The sequence below is a fragment of the Thamnophis sirtalis genome, unplaced genomic scaffold, assembly GCF_051295495.1.
Source record: "Thamnophis sirtalis isolate CommonGarterSnake01/CBP01778 unplaced genomic scaffold, rThaSir2_p1.2 scaffold_15, whole genome shotgun sequence".
Classification (NCBI taxonomy): Eukaryota; Metazoa; Chordata; class Lepidosauria; order Squamata; family Natricidae; genus Thamnophis; species Thamnophis sirtalis.
The window spans coordinates 33,427,196-33,446,204 of record NW_028261395.1 but is presented as its reverse complement, the minus strand read 5'-3'; the positions used below and the strand labels follow the sequence as shown (position 1 = coordinate 33,446,204).

General features: G+C 38.2%; 1 protein-coding gene across 1 annotated transcript; it reads right to left on the bottom strand.

The window, feature by feature from the left end:
• Positions 1-1,552: 1,552 nt before the first annotated feature.
• VPS26A (VPS26 retromer complex component A) lies at positions 1,553-18,924 on the bottom strand. The gene is made up of 9 exons (XM_014069413.2): positions 18,789-18,924; positions 13,294-13,443; positions 12,345-12,420; positions 8,819-8,975; positions 8,127-8,291; positions 6,986-7,092; positions 5,017-5,085; positions 4,339-4,481; positions 1,553-3,194 (listed from the first exon to the last, which is right to left on the bottom strand). The coding sequence occupies exons 1-9, from the start codon at positions 18,789-18,791 to the stop codon at positions 3,081-3,083; spliced, it is 984 nt and encodes a 327-aa protein (XP_013924888.1). The 5' UTR covers positions 18,792-18,924; the 3' UTR covers positions 1,553-3,080.
• Between the last annotated feature and the right edge of the window lie 85 nt (positions 18,925-19,009).

The window sequence follows — 19,009 nt, the reverse complement described above, 5'->3', positions numbered from 1 at the left end:
CTTAATTGAAGACTTTCACTTGGTAATTTTTGTATTAAGTCAGCATTGCCATCTCAAAAACTAATTATGCTTCAAGCAATAAGACAATAGTTTTATAAATGAAGTGATGTGAAGATCTCAAAAGATCTCCATCTTGTTTAATTTATAAAACCATAACGGCAGAATTTAATTTATAAAATGGGAAGGAAGGAATCCAGCAAGATCAGAAGTCAACGTACCTGTCCTTAAATCATCTTTCCTGACACCATGGTCAGTGCTAACATTTCACAATAAAGGAATAAAATGCTATTTTACTTCCTTGTATTAAAATAGAAATTCTCAGACTTGAGAATTTGTGTACAGACCTTTGAGGTAATATTTAGTCCCTGCAATTTTCTTGGTTTGTCCTTCCTACAGCGGGGTGTAACTGGGGCTCTTAGTCATCCAGCTGGCAATGCCTACAGTGAAAGTCTTTCTAGCTTGGTGCCTTCCCACTCTGGCTTCCCACTCACTTTTACATATTTTTTTATTTAAATAAAGCAATCGAGATTTGCCCAGTTGACAAAAAAAAAATTCCTACGACAAGAATTTTATGCCCAACTTACTGGTAGAATACAGGACACTGAGAAATCTTTTTTCCCCCATAAACCACTGCTCCCTTTCAAACTCTTATCTTTACTTAAGACAAAAATATTCTTCCCCATGAAGGCTATAAAAAGAGTGTTAGTAGGGCTCCAAAGACATGGCTATGACCGCCATTTTGACTCTTTGATAATCCTGGAGTCAAACCAACCAATAAAGAAGCTAAAAATGCTTGTTCTTCAAGAGGTTTATGGAAACCCCCCCCCCCCAATTCTTTCCTATCTAAATATTGAACTCTGCATTGTTTTTATGTCAGTTAGAACAAACTGCTGACCTCTAAGCAATCATTGTTGCTAGTTCTCACATTGCCAGGCTAATCAGTAATAATCTTTTTCCGGATCCATGGCATTATGCTTGCAGTATGTTTGATTTACATATTTGAAAAATTAACCTAAATCAGTGTTCCTCAAATGCTCCTGTCATAGCACTGGAGTAGAACCTGTGGCCCCTCAGATAACAAGCAACACACAGCATCCCTCATCATTAACCATGTTGACTAAGGCTGCCCTGAGCTGTAATGTGACAAGAAGGGAGGGGGGGTATCACCCCTGCACTAATATAATGCAATCTGCATGGCAGAATAGATGGCCACTGAAACTGCTTATATAACTGAGACTGTCTCTGCAATAAATGGGACTGGTACTACAAAGTATCTTACTGTCTCTTTGGAGTTTGGAGGATTTACACCTACAATTTTTACCATTTAAAAGACATAAAGATATGTACGAACAAAGCTTAGCATCCATTGACAATCATTAACCCCTTCCACCTAAGGACTTGCAATGCAGAAATCACTAGATTTTGGAGATGAAATCTTTTTCCCATGTTGGATTAAACATGTTTAAAACATGCAAGTCAGTAAAAGTTCTATACTACTAATAGTATAGATTTACTTTACAGGATATTGTACATAAAGTAGTCAAGAAAAAGATTTTAGTGAGAATACAGTTATTTTTAATAATTCAAATAGCAATTTATTATGTCTATTATACATAGTTGCACAATTTGAGGCTGGTTACATACAATCAATTTTCAAAATTTCTTGGAATAGTTTCTAGATTGCAACATGCAAGTGTCCATGAAAATATTTGGCTTTTTTTCTTTTGAAATTCTGAACAGGCACTTACATGAGGGAATCAAGTTGTCTCTATCACAGGTTTTAAGAAGAAGAGAAATATCCCAGCACGCAAAGTATTCTTGGCTTTATCAAAGTGCCACAGTAATAAAACAATTCTTCCCTAAATATAATTTAGCAATTTTGCTTACTTCACACAGTAAGATAACCAACAATACTTGCACTTTAGAAACGTTTTGACAAATAGGCCAAGTGAATTGTAAATGTGAGTAGCCTTCTATTCAACAGGTCCCCATAGTGTGCTAAACAGGCAGTGTGGTTCTAAAAACTATATGTTAATTGTGGACAAATTGAGGCTAACAAGATTTGCCTGAAAATACTACATTCCAGAAAGAATTATAAAAATAAACCAATATTTTGCTGCAGAAGAATGCCATCTTCGGAAATCCATGTTTTTTTCATCTATATATTTTTGTACAAGCCCACATTTCCTCACAGAAGCTCAGCATGGAAAAGGAATAAGATATTCTATTTTGAGGAGAACAGTGAAAAATATGTATTTGATGAGAAATAAAATTTTGTGCAAATGATCCAGTATTCAAGAGTGTAATTAGTAAAAATTATCTTAAAACATTTTATCATATACACACACCCTTAAACAAACTGGGGTTTAATGAGAGAATACTGTATTTTATCCCAGGTCATACAAATCTTGAAGTGAATTGGAATATGATCATAGTCATTGGAATGAGTACGCTAAGGGGAAGACAAGAGTGTGCAGCCACTTGTCTTGAAAAACTGATTCCAAAAGAACCTTGTTTATACACATTCCTCAAAAAAAATCTGAAAACAGTAATATGCTCTCAGATCTATTCCAAATACATCTACTTCCCTGGGGTAAAGACAACAGTATCATTATAAAACCTGAATTTATCATTTTAAGACAATTTTTTATTAAGTCTCCAATGTTACAGATAGCAGATGAGGAAATATGTATGATATGCAGTCGGATATAGAAAGAGGAAATGCTTTAGTTTACCATCAATGAAAGCAAAACTTAGATGCACCATACTACATGCATGGAAACACATAACTAGACTTCTTTAAGCTTTATGCATCTCTGACTGCATCACACCAGACAAAAGTAAAATGTGCAGTATAAAATAGCTTAAGAAAGTTCCAGTGTTTCAGAAAGCACTTACTTTAAATGTATGTACAGAACTGAATATTTACTTGAAGAATGTTTTAGTAGTGTGGGAAATGCAGCACTGTAAGATGAGGAAGACGGTTGTAATGGGAGTTTGGCCTTTCTTTCCCACAGGCTGTTGCCACCTTTAATCTGCTGATCTACAGACATCCCAGTTTTTCATCCCGTAGATCCAGTTCACATTTCAGGCTGTTCTGCAGATGCCTGTGGCTCTGGACTTTCAAACCGCTGATGGAAGTTGGTTCTTTGTTTCCTCAGTTTTTCAGGAGCTTTTCTCCAGAGAATAATTTCCTATTTCAGGACGCAAGAAAATACCGAATTAAAATATTGGTAAGAATATTTGGTCAAAGACCTAGCAGCTGTGCTGTAAACTGTCCAATCAGCCCACTTCTTTGCATGTACTTCTGTTCTGATGAAGTACAGCATATTTTATTTAACTGCACCATTTTTATTCTCCTTTATATAACAGAATGAAGGTCATAGTACAGGCAGTCCTTATTTAATGATCATTTGTTGAATGGCCATTCAAATTTACAATGGCACTAAGGAAATGTTATGGCTGGTCCTCAAAGTTATGGCCAACGTAGTGCCCCCAGGGTCAGGTGATTAAAATTTGGGCTTTTGGCAACCTCTCACATTTATAACTACAGCATGCGCTTCCCCCACCTGCCTATCTTCCTCTCCATCTCTAGTTCATCCTGCCCTTACTGTCACTTATTCCTGTTATTCCCTGCTGCTCTTTGCCAATTTCTTCCTTCTGCAGCAGACAAGGCGCCCCCGGCCAAAGCAACTGCTGACCCTCCACAAGACCATGCAAGACCTCCCTCGCACAGCATCCGAAATGGTCGGCAGCAGAAGGAAGAAGATGGCGAAAGAGAGTTCAGGGTAGGGGTAGGCAAAAGTAGCACGCAGGATGGCCAAAGAGCAGAGGTGTCGGTGGAGAAAGGTGGGATGGAGTTAAAGCGCAGGTAGGACAGCAGGGTGGCAGAAGTGCAAAGTTCTTGTACTGCAGTTCTGGCCTAACAGCTGCAACCAACACTACCAGAACTGCTGTTATTAAGTGGTGTGGTCATGTGTTTTGCCTAAATGCCCACTTCTTAGTGAAATTCCAGAAATTCCCGTCCCAGCTGTGATAAGAGGTGTCTTAAGACTGCATTAAGATCAGTATTAGTTAAAAGGAATCATCAAGTACTGTTTAAACACAATGTTCATAAGCACAGAGTTTAATGCTGAAAAGTTTCTGTTCAGTGGATACAGTTTCTTTAATTATATCAATTTCTCTAACTGACACAAAGCCAAAAGGTTTATGATGTTAGTCCTAATTTTAAAACATATACACCCATATGATTTTTTTAGCTGTAAGAAACTACCATATCTGGAAGCTATTATAAATACATCAATGTCATCAAACTATTCCAGTTACAGAATCTTATACCTGCTGTTTGAAGTATCGTCTGTCTTCTTCGTCTACTAGGACTAGGTTCAAGAAGTATCTTACTGAAAATTTTTTGTTTACATCTCTCATTGTGGGAGTAGGATCATAGCCAGCCAAGAATAGTCTTATGGGAATAGATTCACCTTAAATGGAAAATAAATTGGTTACAAAGTTTAATATTGCAAATTCAGGTTTACATCTTTTTTACAAGCCATTTTTCAATAAAGCAAGCTGAGTTAATTTCCTGGGGGCACAAATGGCTTTGTGGAAGTTAATTTTAGGGAATTTAAAATATCCCTCTGTATATTATTTTCTGGGGAATAACAGCTTTGGAGAGTATTACACTCATCTTAAGCCTGACACCTGACTGTGCAGAGTTAGAAAGCTTTTTAGTCCAATAAATTCTCATAGCACATTTAATTTATCATAATAAAATAACATGTTTGGCCTTATTTTACTTGACATGTAAGAAAGCAAGTAATGTTTTCTCATCCTACTTGCTTCATCAAAGAAGTAAGACAAGTTGTACAGGAAGGAACATCTAAATTAAGAGCTCAGTTATTCTTTTCCAATATTGGAAGATTGTTTATTGTTGAAAGTGTCCTTAAAATTTTCAGCTGATACAAATCCTAGCTATTCTGGATTACAGATAAATAAGAGCTAAATGCACCCACTCACCTTTAACTGGTGCACCATCCATTATTTCATATTTTGCAATGGTCTCCGTTTCTGTTGTTGTACTGGGTCCTAGATAGTTATATAGAAGTACAAACAAGTACCATGGTGTTTAATATAGTTTTTTTCTCAATTTTCTATTTATAACTGCAATTATTTCAGTAAGATAAAATCCAATATGAAGTATATTTCAACTGTATAAAGGTAGTCTTCGAACTTACGATCATAAGCTCAAAATGTCTGTTGTTAAGTGCATCATTTAAGTGAATTTTGTCCCATTTTATGACACTTCTTGCCACAGTTGTTAAGTGAATCACTGCAACTGATACTTTAGTAACATGGTTGTTAAGTGAATGTGGCTTCCCTATTGACTTTACTTGTCAGAAGGTCGCAAAAGGTGATCACATGAGCCTGAGACACTGGGTCATAAGCCTGAACCAGTTGGCAATCATCTGAATTTTGATCACATGATAATGGGGATACTTCAACGGTCCTACGTTCAACGGCTCAGGGTTGACTCAGCCTTCCATCCTTCCGAGGTGGGTAAAATGAGGACCCAGATTGTTGGGGGCAATATGCTGACTCTCTGTAAACCGCTTAGAGAGGCCTGAAAGGCCTATGAAGCGGTATATAAGTCTACTGCTATTGCTATTGCTATTGCTATTGCTAACTGTGAAAAACAGTCATAAGTCATTTTTTCAGTGCTGTTGTAACCTTGAATGGTCACAAATGAACTGTTGTAAGTCGAGGACTACTTGTATTGTAACTGTACAACTGTACACTATTTGATTACATAATATTTTTAAAAAATGGGTCTTTCTAAATGTCACAGCAGAATTTTAATTAATACACCAAGCAACGTTTTTGTACTCCTGTAGTACTAAAATAAACTATCAAGACAATTGAATATACTGTGTTTCCCTGAAAATACAACCTACCCCAAAAACAAGTCCTACCCTGGTTTTCCACTCCTGTGCATAATATAAGCCCTACCCTAAAAATAAGCCCTAGTTAAATCCTGCCCACCATCTGGTTGTACGAGGTGGGGCGAGGCACAGGCATAAAAATCAAGGTAGGGCAGGAGTAGGGGAGTGGAGCTGCCCCACACGCTTCACTTATCTTAGGATTGCTGTAGCCAGGCCTTCCTCACCCTGACACCTATCGCATTGCTGCACAATGCCATGTGGGTCATCACACCAGTGCTGTTGCTCGTGCACACAATGGTACAACACACCACACAGCCTCCTGCTTGAGTAGTGGTATCAGCATGACGAGCCACATGGCATCCTGCCACACACAGTGGCACCAGCGCGACAAGCCACACAGCGTTTGGCTACGAGTGACCAGAGAACAAGTCAAGTGACGGCGTGACAGGTGTCAGGATAGATATGGGAGGCGTGGTTGCAGTGGTCCTAAGGTAAGTAGATAAGACATTCCCCGAGAACAAGACTTGGTGCTTCTTTTGGGGCCAAAAAGAAAATAAGACCAGGTCTTATTTTCAGGTAAATACGGTAGTAGTAAATCATGCCCAGAAGGTGCGCTAAATATTTCTGCATATTAATTTGCCAAAGCAAATATATAACCCTAACTTCTGAATATTTACTATAATTTATTATTGTTTTGAATCATCTCTATTATCAAAAACTTATGCTATGCTTTTTTTGAGATTCTTCTATATTTTAACCTATTGTACAAAAGTCTTCTATCTTTCGTAATGCAATTAAAGGACAAAACAAAATTACATATGACTATTTAAGGGTAATACTTTAAAAACTACTTCAGAGGCCCCTTGGAAGAAGATTGTTTTCTGCAAATCAAGTTAGTTAATTTTAAAGTTACAGTAAATTTTCATAATATATTAAATAGCATTCAGGCAAACAAATGATGTTCAAAGATTATTTTTTTAAAAACCAAGGGCCTAATAGAAAAGGCAAGACCTAAATGATTAACAAACTATTTTTCTTCATCTTACCAATTCCAGTTATTTCTTTTTTTATCAGCTGTAATTCCATATGTTGAATTTTTATTCTTACTAAGAGGAAGTAGATTTTTCCAACAATTACATCCTTTAAGTGATACCTTAAAACAAAGAAAGAGATCTATAAAAAGTTGAACTCTGTAGGCATTATTATCTCAGTATGCATTTGGTCTCAGAGACAACTATTAAGTTGGGATGATTAACAACTAGCAGCTAACTGTTAATTTTTCCATCGGCACAAAGGATTTCCCACAATTCAAGAGTAGAGAGGCAGTACTGCATTGAAGTTGGTATCATTTAAACTTGTTTTCTTGAATACTGTTAGGCCCTTAAGCATATTACTAGCATTTGAATTGAACTCAGAAACAGACAATAGCTAGTCATATGGTCCAAAAAAACCTAGCCACAGTTAAAATTCCAGCTACCAACATTTTTCAAAGTTTGTCCCATATGCCCTTGCTCAAAATAATCCCACAAAAAGGGACACTGCCCATATTTTGGTGAAGTCAGTATGCAATTAGAAGACCATCTTAAATTAAATAAAAATACCCCTAGCTGTAGCCATTGCTTGATTATGCCAGCAGCAACATAATATTCAAGAGTATCCCCAAACAGCTAACATACTGATGTATAGCAAAAGAATGGCAAAGTCGTGAGACAGCCATGATATTCTTCAAAACTCAGGCTTGTGCAATGTTTTAATATTTCCTGCAAATAACTAATTTGCTTCATAAGTGAAATCTAGTATTCCAATTTATTCTTTACAGTATTATAAGGTTTTATTTGCTATTCTGGGAATGTTTTAAACACTCAGGATTATGCAAAATTGTGACACCCCACCCCCCCGCCCAATCTAAGCCTAAAGTCCAATCTATCATGTCAAAACTCACCACTATTTTTTATATGAGTAGACAATTTAATATGTAAGGAAAAAGAAAAACTATATAAACACAGTTTCAAAATAAAGATGAATCCTTCTGAATTTTGAACACCATGGAAAAAAAAGGTTTGGCAATTTTCCCCAAATACAACAATTAGCAATCAATTGCTAATCATTTCCATGTGCCTTGAACTGTTTTTTTGCTGGATGTTTTTTTTGAAGTTCATATTTGTACTTCATTTAAATCAGACGTACTTGGATTTGTTATATTCAAATTCTATATGCAGACAATCTTCAATGCCAACTTCCATTTTAATAGAGTTGTTAACATCTGGGTAAGTTGCAAGCTGGTGAACAATAAGATCGTATTCTTTAATCAAGTCTGACAATCTTCTTACTATCGTCACTTTAAGGAAATACCTATAAAAGAATGACATTATTGGAGACTGCATAACAGAATATTTTAAAACTCACATACACTCCTTCAATATTGGCAACTGCAGAAACAGCCATCTGTATTAAATCATCAGTAGGCTGTTTCTAAGGCTCATAAATTACATTGGTAATTTGAAATGTATGAGTCAATCAAGTCAATTTATCTAGTCTAGTTTCACAACCATGTTAGTTAATAAGAATTGTTTTATTTCCCAAAATAAAATGGGAGGTATTTACACTAAAAATGTATACACACATCTATAGAAAAAATATATTTGAACCCATTTTGCTTTAACTTTTGAATGCTTCTATTTCTTAAACTTTACTATATTAAGTGATTTTTATAATAAAAGCAAAAAATTTTTTTTCACCCTTTTGTTTGTGAAAACCCTTTTGATCAAATGTTTCTATAAGCAGAACATATCTATTGAATTTTAAAATGTATACAATACATATTGACATTCCAGTTCAGCTAAATGAGTGCTATAACTAGCTACATAAAAATTTCATACCTCAATCTAACATTGGCACCAATGTAGGATTCATATGGTTTCTCAACTTGCATAAATTCAAAGTCATAGCTTCTACTTTGTGTTAATTCACCAGGTAAGGCCAGTTCTTTCACTAAGTTTACAAATTCATGAGTATTGCTCTTGTCATTGAAAAGTTCTGCAAAATTAAGAAATACAGTCAGAAAATATATAAAAGTAACATTTCTGACAACAATGCAACAGTTTTTTAAAAATAATTTATTATTTGGGTAATTTTGTGGGTAAGCAACTGGCAAAGAAGACATGTGTTGTTATTTCTTAAAGTGAAACTGAAAGAAAGAACATATTTTTTTAACATTTACAAACATTTCATGCAATAGTTTTTCAAAAGTTTGATTGCAATACAAAGATCTTACAGTGGGGCAAAAAATATTTAGTCAGCCACTAATTGTGCAAGTTCTCCCACTTTAAAAAATGAGAGAGGCCTGTAATTGACATCATAGGTAGACCTCAACTATGAGAGACAAAATGAGAAAACAAATCCAGACAATCACATTGTCTGATTTGGAAAGAATTTTTTGGCAAATTATGGTGGAAAATAAGTATTTGGTCAATAGCAATAGCAGTTAGGCTTATATACCGCTTCATAGGGCTTTCAGCCCTCTCTAAGCGGTTTACAGAGTCAGCATATCGCCCCCACAGTCTGGGTCCTCATTTTACCCACCTCGGAAGGATGGAAGGCTGAGTCAACCTTGAGCCGGTGAGATTTGAACCGCTGAACTGCAGATAACAGTCAGCTGAAGTGGCCTGCAGTACTGCACCCTAACCACTGCGCCACCTCGGCTCGTCAATATCAAAAATTCATCTCAATACTGTGTTATATATCCTTTGTTGGCAATGATAGAGGTCAAACGTTTTCTGTAAGTCTTCACAAGGTTGGCACACACTGTTGCTGATATGTTAGCCCATTCCTCCATGCAGATCTTCTCTAAAGCAGTGATGTTTTGGGGCTGTCGCTGGGCAACACGGACTTTCAACTCCTCCAAAGGTTTTCTATGAGGTTGAGATCTGGAGACTGGCTAGGCCACTCCAGGACCTTGAAATGCTTCTTACGAAGCCACTCCTTCGTTGCCTGGGCGGTATGTTTGGAATCATTGTCATGCTGAAAGACCCAGCCACATTTCATCTTCAATGCCCTTGCTGATGGAAGGAGGTTTGCACTCAAAATCTCACGATACATGGCCCCATTCATTCTTTCCTGTACATGGATCAGTTGTCCTGGTCCCTTTGCAGAGAAACAGCCCCAAAGCATGACGTTGCCCGTGCTTCACAGTAGGTATGGTGTTCTTTGGTTGCAACTCAGCATTTTCTCTCCTCCAAACACGACGAGTTGTTTTTCTACCAAACAGTTCTACTTTGGTTTCATCTGACCATATGACATTCTCCCAATCCTCTTCTGGATCATCCAAATGCTCTCTAGCAAATTTCAGATGGGCCCAGATATGTACTGGCTTAAGCAGGCACTGCAGGATCTGAGTCCCTGGCGGCGTAGTGTGTTACTGATGGTAGCCTTTGTTACGTTGGTCCCAGCTCTCTGCAGGTCATTCACTATGTCCCCCGTGTGGTTCTGGGATTTTTGCTCACCGTTCTTGTGATCATTTTGACCCCACGGGGTGAGCTATTGCACGGAACCCCAGATCAAGGGAGATTATCAGTGATCTTGTATGTCTTCCATTTTCTAATTATTGCTCCCACAGTTGATTTCTTCACACCAAGCTGCTTGCCTATTGCAGAGTCAGTCTTCCCAGCCTGGTGCAGGTCTACAATTTTGTTTCTGTTGTCCTTCGACAGCTCTTTGGTCTTCACCATAGTGGAGTTTGGAGTGTGACTGTTTGAGGTTGTGGACAGGTGTCTTTTATACTGCTAACAAGTTCAAACAGGTGCCATTAATACAGATAATGAGTGGAGGACAGAAAAGGCTCTTAAAGAAGAAATTACAGGTCTGTGAGAACCAGAAATCTTGCTTGTTTGTAGGTGACCAAATAGTTATTTTCCACCATAATTTGCAAAAAAAAAATCATTCCAAATCAGATAATGTGATTGTCTGGATTTGTTTTCTCATTTTGTCTCTCATACTTGAGGTCTACCTATGATGTCAATTACAGGCCTCTCTCATCTTTTCAAGTGGGAGAACTTGCACAATTGGTGGCTGACTAAATACTTTTTTGCCCCACTGTATATTTCACTAGAACTTGGAAGTCTTTTGTTAATGATGCTGCTTAAATAGTCTGATGTATTTTAATATCAACATAGCCAATTCAACAAACATTTTTACACTGTGTATTTAACAATTCAAATTTTAGTACAACTTCTTCCTCCTAGTTTCACATTTCTGATGAAACATAACATAAAAGCTAAACTTGGTATTACGCAAGCCAACTTCCTCTTGCGCAACAGGACTTTCTATTACTCTCCTTTTTCTACTCTCCTTTCAATTACATCTTTCCTTACTATACCAGTTTTGTGACTAACTTAGTAACCAATATGTTGTGCAAAACATTTTGCAACATGTGGGAGCATAAAAGAATCTCTCTTTGAATCGCATGCTTTCTGCAAGGCTCACACAACAGGTTCGGAAGTTGCCTCTGGCTATCTTTATTCATGTGCCAAGGCAGTTGAGACTGCTTTAACACTCCTGCAATTTCTCTTTTGAATATTTGGCACAACCCATCATTATGTGGATCATATTGTAAAATGTACATTTTTATAGGATAGTAGCTTGATAAAACAGTAGAGGAAACTTTTAATTCTTTCTTCTCAAGTATTGTACTATTGACTTCAAATAGGACATATTCAACGTATTTGAAACTGTTTCAATGGCTATACAACAGAGGTTTGGTTGCTGAAAATGATGGAACTTGCAGAGATAACTTGACTTCTTTGATCAGACAAAAGACAGAATCTACATTTATTGCTGAATGGAAACTTCTTGTAGACTTTTTGCGTAGAACAGAAAAATTAAAGTGATTTATTGTTTTCATGATTAAAAATAAGAGATAAACTTATAATTGTACTTATTGTACTTATAATTGTACTTATAACCGCTGTAAAGAAAATTGGAAGCTACTTCTTTGAATCTATTTTTTCTTTACTTTCTTTTTACTTTCTTGCACTTTTGATTTCTTTCTCTTCTTTTTCTTACTTTATGTTTTGTTATACTTTAAAAAAAACTTTAATAATTGTGTGTGTGCCTGTGTGCACACACCCATACATTATATTCTGTATATTCATACACACATATACACTACTTTATTGGCTATGTCATCACATAAAAATTCACTTATAATGTATATCACATTATATTGTACATTCAAATAAATAATAAGCAATTCTAAACAGTTCATTCATTATTAAGTTCAATATTTCATAATGCTTGCTATTCCGCTACCTCAGTATTATTCCGGTGCCAAGTTCAAATTACAATTTCTACAAACCATAGTGAACATTTTACATTTTATCCAGATTCAATATCAGGTCTGTAACTCACCAATTTGCCCTACGAATTCAATTCTTATTCCTTGATGCTCTAGTCTCTTTCCATGTTGTTTAAAGACTATATTTACCTGGGGGGAAAACCAATATATTAATGTAGTGCTCCTATATCTTTGCATAGTCTCATAAATTATTAACTATACAAGGACATAGCGGCAATAGGAAAAATTTATACACAATTTTCCATTTTATTTATAGATCTTTCTTATGTGTGCGCCTTCAATTCAGTGGACTCCTGACAACTATTTATTAAATTTCTACACAGATATGTCCATGCAATTTTCTTCACTATATTTTCAGAAGTGGTTTTCCATTGCCTTCTGCCTAGGGCTGAGAGAAAATGACTGGCTCAAAGTCATCCAATAGGTTTTCATGGGCTAGAAGTCACAATCTCTTGGTCTCTGTCCAGTAACATAAACCACTACACCCTAATCCTAGAACTAATAATGACTTACAATTATTTAAAATTAAATTCTTTGGAAAAAATGCTCAGGGCACCATAAACAAGATTTTTAGAAAAATACTTTCTAAATTGGCATACTTTGCCAACTCCTTTCAGTGTCTTGATGACTTTCAAATAAAATATCAAAATATTAATATTAAATATTGTATATCTATCTTCAAAAGTCATGGGTATGGTTTTTTTTTAGCCTAGAATTTGGGTAGAGAAGCTTAAAGACATAAATAAAATGCTCTTGTTAGTTTTTCCTTCTTTCACTTAAAATAAATATTATACCTGACCAAAATCTCCAAATAGCTACAACTATAAGGGGACAGCTTTCATACTGAAACTGTTTATTAACATACAAAAATTGTAATATATTCTAGTTTTACTCAGAAACAAATAAAACAACCACTGAAACTCTAAAGCACACTATTATTAATGTGTGCTTTTGTTTATATTTATTACAGACCATTTTGAGGGTACAAAGGATAAAATTTACCTTTCCTGAAACTGATTCTCCATCATAGAACAAGTAATGTTTTTCTACTTTGTTATCTTCTGTTTTGATTTCAGCTGTTTTTCGCGATTCAGCATCATTCAGAACAACATCAATCTCACATATGGGACCAAACAAATTTCCAAGAAAACTCTGCAATAAAAGTAATACTTATTTAAATGTACGAAACAGGAACTTTATCTAGCACAATACTGTAGACAAAGATATTGGAAGCTTTGTAAGTAATTTTTCAAAGTAAAAATTAAAAATTTATGCATTCATGATAGAAACTCCTACAGCGATATTAGGACCAGAATACTGATAAATTCACTGTAAAAAGCAAATATCTTGCTACAGTAGAAAACAAACTACTTTTTATAACATCAACTCCCTCTATTCTGTATATTCTATATCACTTTAAATCAATGATAATTTTTAAAGGATTCATTTCTAGGTTTTAAATATTGCATAGGAATGTAATTTAAATTACAATAAATTAGCTTAATATACTGGATGCATGGTTGTTTAAGACAAATATGTTATGTAGTATTCGAACTACCTTAGACCCTAAATTATGATATAAGAATATATAACTACCTTAGACCCTAAATTATGATATAAGAATATATAACATTTGGAAAGCTAAACCCCTGCTCAGAGATTCTGCCTGTAAGAGTGGTTTCTAAAGTTTGGGTCAGCTGGACACTATTTTTATGAACTGGTCACCATGATGGGCTCAACCAATTACAAATCATCCCCTTAGGAGATGTAGGCTAATGAGGTTGTTATTTCCTACCAATCTCTTTTATCATTCTCTATGCTGTCTGCCAAAACTCTTTCTTTGCAGGTGAGCGTCCTTCCAAAACAAAACACAAATAAAATGAGTGCCATAGAATTTATTGGCCATTTTACTGTAAAGGTAATAATCCTTGACTTACAGCCATTCATTTAGCATCTGTTGAAGTGATGACAGTGCTGAAAAAATGGACTTACAATGCCTGCCCAAAGTTACAGCCATTGTACCATCTTCACGATCAAAATTGGGGAGCTTGGCAGCCTGCCTGCACTTACAACTTCAAGGGCACTTCAACTCTCCCCACCCACCTAGCTCCCTCTCATCTATATACCCTTTTGGTTAGCTGCTGCCCTTGCTTTATAAGGAGGCAAACAGCCTCAGAATCATGCAACTCTGGGGCTCCTTGCCATACCCCAGGATGCATTCATTCGCCACCCGCCCTTTCTCTTCAGCCATGCATGGCTTCCCAGTCCAGCCCAGTATGTGCCAGCGAGCATTCATTTTCTCCCAGACCACTCCAGCCAGTACCAGCAAGTGTTTTGTTTGCTCCCCGCAACCTGTCCCAGCTGCCTTCTCTTCCAGAATAGACCTTTCACCTTTTGCTGTGTCCTCTTTGGATCCAGCTTCTCCTGCGAGGGTTCTTACAGCACACATGACTTTCTGAGTCTTTGTAAAGCTCCACTCTCTTTGCAAAGTTGAGCCATCTTTCCAAAGGCATTCCAAAGACAGCACAGCTTTACAAAGGCTCAGTACTGTAGAAAACATTTGCTGGAGAAACTGGTCTGAAAAGGAGATAGCAAGAGGCCAAAGGTCAGTGCAGAGAACTGGGAGAAATCCATGCTTGCTGGTGGTTGGTTGAGTCAGGCTGGGGAGCCACATGGAGCAGCGGGGGGGAGGCATCTGTGCAAATGAATGTTGCTGGCACTTCCTGATTGCTGCCCTATAAGGCAGGGGCCAAAAGGGCATAGATAGGAGAGACAGATGAATGAAGGGAGTTGGAGGTGGTCCCTTACCTGAGGTTTGCGGCTGGATGGGGCTGAGCCCAGAATGGCATGGATTTGGGGGAGGGGGTGCTCGCTTAATGAACCATGATTCTAATTTAATGACTGAGCCACCTTACATCTCACTTTAAGACTACACTGATATTTTGACAGTAATGCCAGTTCAAATTATGGTTGTAAGTCAAAGACTTGCCTCTCCTGTTGCTGTTATATATTTTTCCTCACCTGGTAAATATACTCTGACAATTTTAACATATATATTGTGCTTCCTAATCAAAGACACTATCTTTCCAGATGTTACCAAATTGTTATTCTGCTAGTAAAGCAAGATTTAAGCTGACTAATTCCCATTCCACAATACACTGTAACTATGCCTAACTTTTGAACAATATTAAAAGAAGTACCTATAGATAGATGCCATTTTATATTGAGCTACTTTTATTTTAGTTTTTTAGCTTTATGTCTTAGTTTTAGACAAATAATAATCTGGGGTTTTTGCTCCTGCAGATGTAGCTTGCAATGGTAACAATAGTGATAATACTCTGAATTTGCTTTCATTCATAATACTCTGTATTCTTCTTTTAGCTTGCATTTTGTGTGGTCCTCTTTTTTACGTATAAACAGTATGTTAATTATGTTCTATGCTGCTCTTCAACCAAAAGGAAGTTTGACTGACTAAAAACAAACCACTGAGCTATAACCATCTACTATTTATTTTCTGTGAGAACTAGAGACATTGCAGGAAATGCCTCTACTCTGAAGCTGGTGACCAAAACTAAATGAAAAATATATTTAAAAAATCAAGAAACCTATCGGGCATTGAGGGAAGTATTACTGGGCATTTTGGCACTAAGAATGGCACAGTGAGGACCCAAAAGCAGAACAGGGAGAAATGTTTGCAAATTTTACTATAACTTGGTCTTGCTGTATCATCTTCATTTAGAAGAGTATTTTTCTAGCTTCTGGCACAGAAACAGACTAAGGAGGCCTTACAAAATGGGAATATTCCAGCCACTATTCTTCCCACCTCCATAATTCCCTCCTGTCACCTGAAAAGGATGTAAGGGCTGTAGAGTAGTCAAGCCTCCCCACCATTCATTCACCATGAGATTATATTTTTTAAACATTTGTAGAAAAAGGAAGTAATAACCAACAACTAAACAAAAATAGAAAGAATATGGCCCGACATGGTTGCTCCTTATCAAATCAATACTCTTTTTAATTTGCTGAGCCAGCTAGTTCAACATCACTGAGAAACCAATTTAGCTATGGTTCATTCCAGAGGTTTTGTCTCATATCATGTAAATGAAGTATTTCAATATGATCACACAATGCAATCACCACAGCTTAATGTCTTTGGGAAATGAACTCCAAATCTGCAACTCTCCCCCTATACTCCACATACTGTAAATAAGGGGTGTCAAAGTCGCATCGTCACTGCATCATACGACATATCGCTGTTCTCCTTTTGCTAAACCAGGCGTGGCCGTGGCCAGCATGTGACACATTCAGCCCATGGGCCACGAGTTTGACAGTTCTACTTTAAATGACAAATATGTTGACTATATTTTGATATATTATCATATCTGAGTGGCAACAAACCAGACAAGTACCAGAATTTGCTTTCTGTTGCTCTCTATCATCCAACGACTGCTCATATTTTTAGCCTAGATATTGTAAACCTATATCTACCCAGTGAAAGAAAACATGAGTACACAAATTCTAGGAGGCTCATTTGCCTCATAGAAGTTGTTGTTTTCTTTTTAATAAATATACATCTTCTATATTTCATAAGGAAATCAGCTAAGATCTTGAGATATTGTTGCAACATCTCACTATCCCAAATATGCAGCCAGAGCGCACTATTACTCAACATATAGCAAGGAATGCAGCAACAAGCTTATCTAGCAATGCTTTTCCTTGGATCAATCACTGGATATTCACTTTTACCTCACAAAAAGGCAGAGTTTAAAACAAATGCAAAATAAATAGCAATGTCATATAATTGTTTATTTTGGAAAAATGCAAGAAACTACTGAAACTTTTGACAGTAACTTCTATGTTCTTTTTCCAGTCAAGCTCAGAGAGCATCGAGGATCCCACAGATCAGTGAACATACTGTGGCGAGTTCATGTTCTATACTTATCAGCTTCTGCAACTAATTTATATTTCTTGACCTGGGTTCTTAAATCAAGCCCATTACTGCTCTTCAGGCTCACTACCTAAATAAAGTTTAGGTAACACATCAGGATAAAAAGATGGCAAGCAGTTCAGCAATTGCTGCACAAGAAAAGTAAGTCTCCGAATAGTCAAGAGATTCCACTGGAGCATAGCGGAGGCGTCACAGGCAGGTACAATATGCACGCACCATGCACATGTGCGCGCGTGCTACATACTGGTTGGAACGGGATCCAGAACCCACAACTGGTACGCTTTCTAAGCACATGCCCACACGACTAAAGCCCAACGAGTAAACACTAAGACAACAGCCCCCCAAAGAAGCAGAAGGTAATTCTCGGCTGCCATTTAAAACAGGGGTTTCCAACAGTGGCAACTTTAAGTCTTGTGGACTTCAATTCCCTTTTGTACACCATCAAATGTTATAAATTGCATATTCATGTATTTATTCATTCATTCAATGGAAATAGATGCTAAGAATTATAACTCAACAACGAGGGAAGAAAAACATTAATTACACTAGTTTAGTCCAACCAGCTGAGAAGTTCTACATTTGTTTATGCTGTGAGGGGAAACTCTCTAGTCACTTCTCATCTGGCAGGATTTCCTAAGTGTGAACAAATGTATCTGCCCAAAGTATTGTTCACTTGCAATGTTTTGGGGCAGTGTGGACTATTTCCCAGGATCCTCCAGAGCAGGGGTCTCCGCAACTTGGCCACGTTAAGACTTGTGGACTTCAACTCCCAGAATTCCTTAGCCAGCAAAGCTGAGCTGGCGGAGGAAAAAGCAAAGCAAAGCTGGCTGAAGAACTCTGGTAGTTGAAGTCCACAAGTGTTCAAGTTGCCAAGGTTGGGAGACCCCCGATTTAAAACGCCCTTCGGGTTTTTGCAGCCCCGACCTCTCTGGTAACCACCCCCGGAGACACTTTAAGGGCGAAGTGGTTCAGTTGGAAGGCGCAGCGGTCCACGTCCAAAGGAGGAACCGCCGCCGCGATGTTTCCTTCCACCTGTCACTGTTTCTCCGCTCCTCGGATCTCGCGGGTCGCGCGGCCACAAGAGACACGCGCTCGGCCGAAAGGGCAAGCGCCGCCAGGGCTGCCCCCCCCCGCCCCCACCGAGTTTGCGTGTGTGTGCGCGCGCACAGGGACTGGTTTCAACGTCACCCAGGCAGGCGGAGCGCGCGCGTGGAGGGACGAGGTGGGGGGCGAATTCGAGAAACGGCCCTCGGCGGGGGGGCGGAGTCAAGCAACGGTGGAAAGAAGGAACGGAGGGGGGGAACTCGTCTCCATGGGAACGACCAGCCGTTCTCAACAGCCTCTGCCTCGAGCGCGCCCGAGGCTCGGCCCACTCAGAAGGGAGAGGGGGAAAATTGGGGACAAGGGGAAAAGAAGCAGCAGCAGCGCCGGCGCCATTCGCAAACCAACGGTCCTCCCGTCGGTTCCAGCGCGGGGCGTCCCCACAGACTTAATATTTTCCCTCCCCCCGCCACTCTGCTTCCTTAAACAGGGGCAGCCGCTCACTTACCATTGTCAGCCAGACTCCGGCCCCCCGCCCCAAGCAACCGTAGCAACTACTCCGACCCGCGCCACTATCATGTGACCGAAGAGGCCGTCACTTTCATGCCACGCCCCAGGCACGTGACCGAGGAGGAGTAAAAAGAAAAGCGGAGCCGGCGAACTCGGGTAGCCTGGGCGACGGTTGGGGCGCTGTCCTGGGCGGGCCCAGCGGGGAAAGGTCTTGTCTAG